The sequence below is a fragment of the Abrus precatorius genome, unplaced genomic scaffold, assembly GCF_003935025.1.
Source record: "Abrus precatorius isolate BTA unplaced genomic scaffold, Abrus_2018 Scaffold4, whole genome shotgun sequence".
Classification (NCBI taxonomy): Eukaryota; Viridiplantae; Streptophyta; class Magnoliopsida; order Fabales; family Fabaceae; genus Abrus; species Abrus precatorius.
The window spans coordinates 19,939,803-19,951,307 of NW_020874384.1; the positions used below are offsets into that span (position 1 = coordinate 19,939,803).

An 11,505-nucleotide genomic window follows, 5' to 3' on the forward strand; every position below is an offset into this window, starting at 1 on the left:
TAAAATAAGTATAAGTATATTCTTAGCAAATAAGTTACAATATAGTTCAATCTTTTATATTTTTGTTTGTTATCTTTATAAATTTCAAAATTAATTATCGTAATTTAGTAGTAATGTGTCATTTTTACTTAAAAAATGTTTTTAACTATATTACATAAAATAAAACCAGCGATGTGAAATGAAATTTTATGGTTTTGTGACGGTATTCTTTTGATAAGCTGAAATAAAATTTACAGATAAGCTTATCTAGCATGGACCACAACGCTTCGGATGCATAAAATTTTCCATCGGAAATAATGTCTTACCTTAGATTATATCATCTTTTAATATTCAAGACTCATTCTTAACTATTCATATTAAAAATTATGAAATATTCAAAATTATCTGTGCATTCATATGTTGACGTTGTTTCCACTTTCTGTTCACATGATCAACAAAGCCGACGAGATCTTATGGAAAGTTCAATACATGTCGTTTTAGATATTGGTTCTCCCAAAGTTTAATTTAAAAAAATTAGAAGTAGTTGTGAATATACAACTTTCGATGTTTCAAAAACTGCGCATCATGAAAGCTTATCAAATTTTAGTTTATTTTTTTTTAAAGTGAGTAAAAACCATCTGCGATGCATAAGATTAACTATCTTAATTTTTTTTGTTCATATACATACTTAAATTCAAAACCTTAGATAAAAGAATCAAATATATACCACTTAAATCAATCGCCGATTAATAAAAGAATGTAAAGTTTGGTATCTATTTTGGAACTTAAGAGTATCTTTTAAATAACACATCATGTTTTTTAATGATTAATAAGCTTATATTGTTTAATATTTCATTGCTAAAATTATTTATCTTCTTGATTCTGACAATGTTAGGTTAGTAGTTGCATACAAAAAATTATTCACATCACAAACTATCGACGAATTTATTTTTCATTTTTTTTTATCAATCTTAATTAAGGTTATACATTACACATTAATGAGATAATGTCTACAAATTTTACGTGCAAGTAAGTATGTATTAGATCATTTTCATAGTTAATATATATAAAATCAAAGTCACCACCAACAAATAGCAGCCAATAAGACGGTTGACTTGTTTCAATGAAAGTTGTAGGAGGCGGATGCACTGTCCCAACAATTTTCACATTCTTCCCAAAAAGTAGCCAACAAGGGAAGACATCAAATATTCAAAATATATACGGTCCCCCTATCTGTAATAATGTCCAGAATTAGCCTTTTTGTGCAAAATTTTCTTGAGATGAAATCCCACGTGTGTTGCCTGTATTTGTGATCGAGACAAGAATGATCCACCGAATAAGGGGTACGGCCGAAGATCTTGGATCATGTTCATCATGCGCCCTTGGACCAGCTTTCAATTCTGTAACGATTATTATATTTTCGTAAATCTTGTGACTCTCGTTCTAACCTTCCCTTCCCAACCTCACTAGCCGCGCTCAACTTTTCAGCCACTTCTTTGTATAGCAAACATAATAAAGATAGTCAACCGGTAAAGTGTTAGATCAGAAAATTTAGAATATCCCTTTTAAAAGTCAATTTAATTGTCTACTCTTCTCTCTTTGTTTTTCCATGTGTAACGTGTGTCTATTGGTGTATATTTAAGGTCATTATTATTTAAAAAGAAACTTTTTAAAATCATAAGTATAACAAAAGACTTAAATGTCATAAAAGTTTGTAAGATTTTTTCTCTTATTTGAGTACTTGCATTTCCAATACCCTGAAAAAAATTATATCTACACAATGCACGTAAACGATAGCGACTCAAGGACCAGATCCTCGTGAACGGTACTGTTCAGTACGCTACTCCAGTCAAAGTCACTCCAAGATTATTGTTAATTAATTTTTTTACATAGGATTTGATTATCTTAAAGTGAAAAAAAAAAATGAAGTGATTAAAAAGTGGTGTATTTACAATCGTTTTAACGAAAAATAAATTTTAATTTTTTAAAATTCAAACCGACATTAAAATTATTTATATTTTCTTATTTTAGTGTTCACAGTGCTAAATGCATCAGCCTCAATCGATTGGCACCCCTCAGTCCCAGAATTGATGATATTCTCAGCTGTATGAGTCATTTGATGTAAATGCATTTAGTGAGCATAGCGTGTAACATGGATGGCGCTTCAAACTTCTTGATTAAAACGAAAGGATCCGCAAAGACTAGTGTTATCTTTTCAGTCATCTTTTCCCGGAAAATATGGATTACGATTAAGGACTGTGTGATTGAAATCAACTACAACTTTTAAGAAATACTTTTAAATCGTAACGTTGTCTTATTCTTGACTTTTTATTAAAGTGATTACTAACCATAATCTTGCTAATTAGTATATTAAGGGTACTGGTTAAGAGTATTAATTAATATATTTTTAGTTAAAGTGGTGAAAAATATAAGAAAAGGCAAATAATTTAATCATAGAGCGGTGATACGAAGATCAAGGTACCCAAGGTGTCTAGATCAATAAATTTGTATGTGTCTCATAAACTTCAATTATGCGAGTAAAAAAGCGCTCCAACGTGTAGCAGATTTCCATAGCCCACCATACATATGAAGCCACCACTCTTTATTACAGTATTTCTTTCTGATAAACGATACTAAAGAACTGGGGTGTTGAGAATATCATAGATTAAAATTTTATCATTTATTTGTTAAATTAATAAAATATTATTTTAAAATAATTTTAACATATTTTAATAATTTTTTTCATAAATTACTAAGGGAATCAATAAACAGATATTGTAAGGGGATATAATATTATTGCATTCTAAATTTCTTTCATCTTTTCACATTAATTAAGGAAAACTCAGTTTAAAGATAACAAAACGAGTAAATTAGTTATCAAACTTACTATTAGTTTGAATGGGTTGAGAACATATTATTAGCTCCATATTTCATTGATACATGTGAATCAATAGGTCCATGAGAAGTTCAGTCACTTTTTCACTTGGAATTCAAAGCACAAAGCACAAAAAAGTGTTTCTATAAACTTATTTGTCTAACAAAAAGGTAATCTATTCGTCTTCTTGTGCTTACCAATTCCTCGGCTAGGGTAGGTTGGTTAAATTTTGTATAAATAAATTTGACTTGTTTAATAATTTTAAAGTTTGAGTTTATCTTTTTAAAAGTTTGATTTGTTCAATTAATCTTTTTAATTGTTTATTTTATATTAAAATATTTAATAGGACATTAAACTTATTTGTAAATAGGCTATTAAATTATTTAAATAAGTATATCTTTTTAAAAGGCATAAGACTTATATTTAAATAAATTATTAAAAAAGTATTTAATATCTTAAATATGTATAATAAAATTACATATTCATATTAATTACTTTTAAACCACATAAACGTATTCAAAATAATGTAATGTAAATCATTGTTATGTTATGCGTATAATATATGAAAAGAATTATATTAAGTAGGACTTTCTCTCTTAGAAAATATATAGTAGAGACCTTCTTCAACTCAACGAAAATTATTAGGTTTTTAATTTAAGATTTTATTATTTTAAAATTTAATTAATTAATAGCATTGAAATCTATTTTTATTGACCAATTAAAATTGTCTCCCAAGATCTATAATTATCGCAAAAGATTCAATATTTATACATTATTAGAACTTCTCACTCATAGAAAGTATGTAGTAGAGACCTTCAACTCTAACGAAAATTATTAGAGTTTTTAATTTAAGATTTTATTATTTTAAAGTTTAATTGATTCAATATATTATTATATTATAATTTTTATATAAAATTATTTAATATATTATTATAAATTTTAAATAGACTATAATAGATTTTTTTCTTAAACTCAAACTTGACATATTTAATTAATTAAATTTTTAAATAACTTAAGTTAAACCTATTGATTAAATAGGCTAAGTCGAGTTAGGTTTTAAAAAGGCTAAACTGTAAACCTCTGTTGGACGGTTTAACCTATTTTTATCTCTAATTATGACTAGTTTGTCCATTTTATTGTAAATTTTTTATTTAATAACCTACTTGATTAATCACAATAAAATTCGATAAAAAATATTAAAATAATAATTTAACGAGTTAATCATGTGTACTTCATTGTTAAATACTAAAAAAAAAATACACTATTGTTTATTTAAAAAATAAAACAAAATACTGTCTTACAATACTTTATTCTTCAATTTCTTCTCTTAAATTTTGAGGATCCTTTATATTATTTTTTAAAAAATTTTAAAATTTATTACAAGTACTACATATAAAATAAAATCCACACGTGCTTAAATTACAAAATTTTCTTATTTATTCTGTATTTTTTATAGTAATTTAAAAAATATAAGTTGTAAACAAAATCAAATCTAAATCATTTTTTGTTAAGACATAAACTAAATTTTTAATTTTATTTTTATTTAAGTGAATTAAAATTTGTTTAAGTAAATTTGTATTTCAAATTTCAGTAAAATTTGTTACTAAAACTTGCTTAAGCTTTTATAGAGAGAGGGTGTGTTCTTATAAATGAAAAAACAATGGCGTTATTATTTTTTTCACAATTAAAATATAATAAGTTTTATTAACCTCAGCTTTTATGATTAAATTTAAGTATTTATAAATAAAAAAATTTATAAAAAATTTATAATTATTATATTAAAATTATAAAAATATAATAAATATTTTTTAATAAAATTTTATTATTATTAACTGATTATTCTATTTTTAAAAATAGAGATTAATAAAATTTAAATATAATTATCAATTTTGTTTAGTGATCTTAAAATTAGCTTTACACACTGTTGTTTTCTTTGCGTCATTTGACACCACTATTATCTTGTTCTTGGTTAAGAATAAAAGGGAAGGGAAAAAACAAGATCTTTAAATGATTAATAATTAAAAGTGGGTGAAATGAGGAGTAAATTAAATATTTGTGGCAAAATTTTGTTTAAATGGAATAAAATAACGAATAAAAGTAACATAATCAAAGTTGAAAAGGTTGAGAGAGAGTATATACATAAGAAGGAAAACATGCCAACTGAACTACCTCAATAAATCCAACAAAAGTAAGATGACGAAGTATCTCCACTGAAACCTCTTTATGTGAGCAAATATGAAATAACTCATTCTCACTTTTAGAATTTGATGGTCATGTTAATCCCAAATATGCTCTGATACATGAACAGACTGATACCTCAATAATGAACCATCCTTTGGACTAAGATTTAAAACCCTACTTCGCAATGAAGATGATATCATCTGAAATTAAATTTGTCAAAAAAAACTTAAATTATGTATGTTACAATTAATAAATTAAAAATTCTATTAAGTCTATCATTTTATTATTCATTATTAGTACATGTGTTTTTTTACAATTATTTAACTATAACAATTTCAAATTTTAAAATTAACCTAATTTTTTTTTCATTTCATTATTATATTGTTTATTTTTATTAACAATTTAACAACTTTTAAACTCTATTTTACAATTAATATGTAGCAATAAATATAATTACATGCACTTAATTAAATATTATATATAATTTTTTATTTACTTAAAATTATAAACAAAGCATATTTTCATGCACTAAGTTCACTTTGTATATCAAATTTTATAATTACAAAAAATAAATAAATACATAATTTTATCACACCTAATTTTTTTCTGTAATTCTTCATATTAAACCATAAAATCATTATTTTTTTAATTTTATTAAAGTGTTCCCTCACAATAGTTAAAGTTTACTCCTATTTAAAGTTTAATTTCATTATCACAATAATTATTAAAAAATTTAAACAGTTCAATAATTATGAAGGTTATACATGTAAAAAAAAATAAATGTTTCTAAAATTTTGTAAAAGTTCTTATGTTAAAGGTTGGCAAAAAAATTATAAATTTTTTATAGTTATAAAATTTGTAAAGAACAATAAAATTTTCTTAGTTAAAGTAAAACTTCTGTTATGTTAATTTTCATAAAATCATTATTTTCTTAATTTATTATAATTATTCAATAATAATTTTGTTTCTTAAATTATAATTTTTTTTAAATATGTAATATTTTAAATAAATTTGATGACATAATTATTATATTTTATTGCTAATTTTTTTATGAATATAATCTTTTAAATATGTTTATAATTATTATTTTTTCATATTTTATCTATTTTATAATATAATTGTATATGTTCTTTTAATAAAAATATTGTATTTACTATATCTAATATTTTTTATTTCACTAATTTTTTTATATATCAATTTACTATCAAAATATGAAAATTTATTGTTTCTTCTACATTAATTATTTAATATTTTCACTGCATTCTTTATATATATATATATATATATATATATATTTTTTTTTTTTTTTCATTATCATGTTTTTTATTTTTTTTCTAAACTATATATTTATATATATTATTCTTTTCTCTTAATTTATCAAGTTATTAAAATAATTTTTTTTATTTAATAATTAATACATATTATGGATTGCTATAATTTTTATTTATTACATTTTTAAACAACTAATTATAAATAATAACATATATATTATATAATTTCTAATACAATTTATCTAAATTTTTATTTGTTCCAAAATAAAGAAATTAATTTATAAAGTATTTAAAAACTAAAAAAAATTTGTGCACCTCCGCACTTTGATATGAATTTAAAGGAACTCTCTTCTCTTCTTCATGAGCTCCACTCACTGACTCCCTAAACACTTACCCACAATTTCATCTCCACCACAATCTCAATATTAGATACATGCAATTTCATATTTAAAAAACAAAATATAGTCAAAATATTTGTCTCATTACCTTGTGATAATTTTTTCCTCAAAAATCTGAATACCAAAAGCCAATAAAATGCCAATATACTTTGTATTTTTTTCCGCAACGACAAGGCTCTGCAACAAAATGCAAAACAGAGAAGATGAAAGAGAAAGGGAAAGAAAGAAAGAAGTCTGCGCCAAACGGTCAAATTTTTCTGCCACGTGGACCAATGAAAAGAGTGTTGTTCCTGACCCAAACGACACTCTTGAATAGTCATTAACCCTACCGACACTGAAATTGACTGTGACCCAAACGATTCTCTAAGATTTATATATGTGGCTTCATTCTTCCTCAACCGTCGATTTTTTTTATTTTATTTTTTGTTTATTTGGTAAACACTAGAGTCATCTGGTTATTAGACAATTTTACTTTTTGATGTTATCATTGTTTTAGACAATATTGCTGTCAAGTGAACACCCATCTCTAGACTGTGAATTTATTTACATGCAACCGTATTTTGGTAATTAGTTATCAAAATAATTCAAAAGGGTAAAAAAAAATAAAAAATAAAAAAAGCCTATTACTAAGGTACCTTTTGTTAAATAATAACTATAACAGTCAAATATAGGCTTAATGCAATGATGCTTTTTTTCCTTGGTGTGGGGAAATTGTACGTTTACGTGTGTGTAAAGTTTTTTTTTTCTTTCTTAATGATGATATAGTAGAAACCTCTACGTTTTATTAATATATTGTGTTATCAAATGCATACGCAAGACCCTTCGTCACCGTGATTGTTTTCATTTGAGTTAATTCCATTTCAGTTATTAAGAGTGTGAGAGTTAATTACTTAGTCATTGATTTTTTTAAAAAGTCATTCATTTTTTGTATATAAAATTAAAATAAATGATGTTTAATGGCAAATTAAATTAATTGATGCTTATATTTGAGAAATTTAAATAAGAATTCATCTCTTTTGTTTTGTTTTATTTTATTAAAAAAAAGTATCTTTATTTTTTATATTATATAGTTCCTAAGCGCAGTGATGATTGAATAAAAGCTCTCTTAGCATGCGTAAAGTTCCTTTTTAATGATAGTTTAAATTTATCCTACTAAATAACGTCAGATGCACGAGTTATAGAAAGTTATTACACTCGATTAGAAAAAGTAAAAAAAAAAAGTATTTATTCTAATTTTCTAAACTTTCCAAAAATAATTTATCTTTCCTTATTTAATTTATAAAATTAAAAAATTATGTAACTTTTATTTTTTGTGTTTTTAGCATTTTTTTACATACTCAAATTATCTTACTCGATTAATTTTTTAAAATATTGATTATTCTAAATTTTAAATTTTTTTAAACATAATCTATTCTTTCCCTATTTGTTTTATAAAATAAAAAGTTTATGTAATTTTTTTAGTGGTTTTTGCATACTTAAACTATCTTAATTGATTCTCTCAAAATGAGTTAATTCAAACGGGTATTATGTATATTTGGGTTTACACTGAACCACATTTTAACTCACATTTTTTGGAGAGACACCAGTTTGCAATTATATGAGTAATAAAAATAAATTTTATCAATTTAATTGTTTGGGTTCTAATTCACTTAAACTTTTTGATAACCAAAAATTAAAAAATGCTAAAAAAGAAAAGATTGAATTACTGATGTGGTCAACGTAGATATTTAACCTATTGAAGCTGCATAATTAAGTGAGTCAATATTTAAGAGAACGTGAAACATGACAGCAAAACTGGCGTTGTTTATTTTGAAGTGACTTGACGCGTCTGGGTGTATTTAATTTAATGGGTATCCAAACCCAAAGCAAAGCCCATCCTCACTCATCACACCCTCACCCAACTAATCAAATGAAGATCCACTGCGACGCTTGTAACAAACACCACGCTTCCATTTTCTGCACCGCCGACGAAGCCGCCCTCTGCGACGCCTGCGACCACCGTGTCCACCATGCCAATAAACTCGCCTCCAAACATCAACGCTTCTCTCTCACCCAACCTTCTGCAAAACACCATTCCACCTGTGATGTTTGCCAGGTAATTAAACTAATTAATTAATTAATTATTTTTAAACCACCCAAAATATGTTAACTAGCACGTGGATCAACTTAACTAGTTGTATTGAGTTCAGGTTTTGAACATATATATGTGTATACTTGTTTATTATAATTTCACTATAGTTGTTGTTGATGAAGAAGTTTTGTTTGGTGATTGGATTTGTAGGAGAGAAGAGCTTTTGTGTTTTGTCAGCAAGATAGAGCGATTCTGTGCAAAGAGTGTGACTTTTCCATTCATTCTGCTAACGACCTTACCAAGAACCATAACAGGTTTCTTTTCACTGGGATTAGGCTCTCTGCTACTTGCACGCTTTATTCATCAACACCCTCTACTTCTTCTTCCAATTCCAAGAAAAACCTTGTTCTCGATTCACATCCACCTTTGATGACCAAGGCTTCGAATTCTCCTTCAACAGTGCCAACTCCTGTTACTATGAATACCAATGAAGAAGCTGGTTTCACGAGTAGCATATCGGAGTACTTGATCAACACTATCCCTGGTTGGAAGTTCGAAGATTTCCTCGACTCACCTTCTGTTCCCTTTGCTTCCTCTAAGGTTAGTTATCCACCAAATGCATTGGTTTATGTTACTGTACTTTGCTCAAAATTCAAGTTTCATCTAGGTAACTAAAATAATATTCAAGTTTGGACAGATATTAAAGGACCTGCATAATTTGAAGTAAAACTCAAGTTTTAATGAAAGAAGAATACTAAAACCAGCTCAAGTATTGCATATAAGTTTTATCTTTCTCTGAATTAATGCTTAATTGGATGTGAGTTTATTAATTGGTACGTTGATGATGAAACTATACAGAATGGTGATGAAATGTTGTCACTGCTTGATGGTGATATCGATAAGGGAAATTTGGTTTCTTTTTCGGCCGGTGGTATATGGGTTCCTCAAGCACCTTTTTCTATACAAATGGATGGGCAAAATGGGTACAGAGAGACAAGGGAAGGAAGCAACAGATCAAGGTCTGGAGATGATAATTTCATAGTTCCACAGTTAAGCCCTCCCATCATGAATGCATCCAAGAGACCAAGACTTCTGTGGTAAAACAGATTCAACTTTTTAGGCCACCTAGTTTCGAACCTTTTGGCTTCTTTTTCCCCCCTCAAACTATGTGGCTTGAATTTCACTCTCCCCTTGTTGTTTTGGTTCTGTTTGTATTTTTTTTTTTGGGGTTGGGGGGGGGGTGGTTTGCCCTCTCCTTTTTGAACTCACTCTTGTCTACTTCTCCCTCAACCGGGTTGTGTACTTGATAAACTATTGTCTCTCTTTCACGTTGTAAATATGAACGTTTTAACTTTTAAGAGCTCTGGATGTTGAGATTGTTTTTGCTACATCTTAAAAAGAGAGAGCTAAAATTTTATGCAAGGATATGCTACACCTATGTTGAGTATCACTCGAGCTTGAGTTAATAAGAGCTTAGGGGTTGTGGATCTTTTTAACCAACATCACGAGGGATGAACCGATCATGTGAGCAAATCAAGGATGAACTAAAGTCATGATGACTTATTATGGTCCCCAGCAAAATCTCATATCTCTATCAATTTAGTCTAATTAGGAATAAATTTCAAGCATAATTATGATTCAAGATGAACGGACAAAACTACCGTGTACAATCGCAGGTATTTTTTTTCTTTTTTTTATGTTATTCCTTAATTAAGATTAGAGTTTTACTTACACGTATTATCAGCTCAAACTCTAATTTTAATTAAAGAATGATACTAATAATATTCATCGGATTCTATTTAAATTAAAACCGAACGTGTGGATAAACTAATAGGATTATTTCAACGTGTTAAATATTCCATTTAAATTTTACCCTTCAAAAATATTAAGTTATTATTAACAGTCCACCCAGCATAAATGGGCCTACATAAGTTAGGCGGTATTTATTTTCACAGTTTTGGTCTGAGAGCATTTACTGAACAAATTCTTAAATAATTTTAATACTTCTTAAAATGAAATTAAAATTTTATTTTAATAATTCACACAATAAAAAGTAACATTAATTATTAAATAGAAACTTTAGCTTTAATTACAAAATAATCCTAAAAATATTCAAGTTATAAAATGCCTTTCAAGCTTTCGAAGTAATTTAATGATTCTTTTTTTTTTTTATATAATAACTTCCACCTATCGAAGCAGGAAAACGTTTACTCGGCCTTACTTTTTGGTCAGGGGCCATGAGAATGGGCTGTCCCATTGAAGACACCTAAAACTTTAATGGAGAAAAGATGAGGAAGAAGATGGTTCCCCCCTACCCACACGTGTAGCGTTAGGATGTTACATATTAAATTTTGTAAAATAATATTTTTGTATTCAAAAAATTTATTAACTCAATTGTTAATATTATTGTAATTTTGTCATGAAATTATATGTATGAAATTTTATATAATTTAAATATTTGTAAATATATAATCTAATAATATTTATTTATATTTTAAATAATATATCATAAATTAAAATACAATGAGATGATAAAATATTAATTGGTATTTAAATTATATAAAAAATTTTCCAATTAATTTATTTTATAGAAAATTTAAATAAAACGATTAAATTCATAAAATTCACTCTTAAAAAATATTATTAAACATGTGGTTTTAAAATTTAACATATTATTTAATCTAATTCATATATATATACATGATGATGATGATGATAGCAATCAAGCTA

General features: G+C 26.2%; 1 protein-coding gene across 1 annotated transcript; it reads left to right on the plus strand.

The window, feature by feature from the left end:
- The first annotated feature begins 8,594 nt into the window (after positions 1–8,594).
- LOC113865783 (B-box zinc finger protein 21-like) lies at positions 8,595–10,157 on the plus strand. Its single transcript, XM_027500527.1, has 3 exons — positions 8,595–8,799; positions 8,986–9,375; positions 9,634–10,157. Exons 1-3 carry the CDS (start codon positions 8,614–8,616, stop codon positions 9,874–9,876), a joined length of 819 nt encoding a protein of 272 aa, XP_027356328.1. The 5' UTR covers positions 8,595–8,613; the 3' UTR covers positions 9,877–10,157.
- The last annotated feature ends 1,348 nt before the right edge of the window (positions 10,158–11,505 follow it).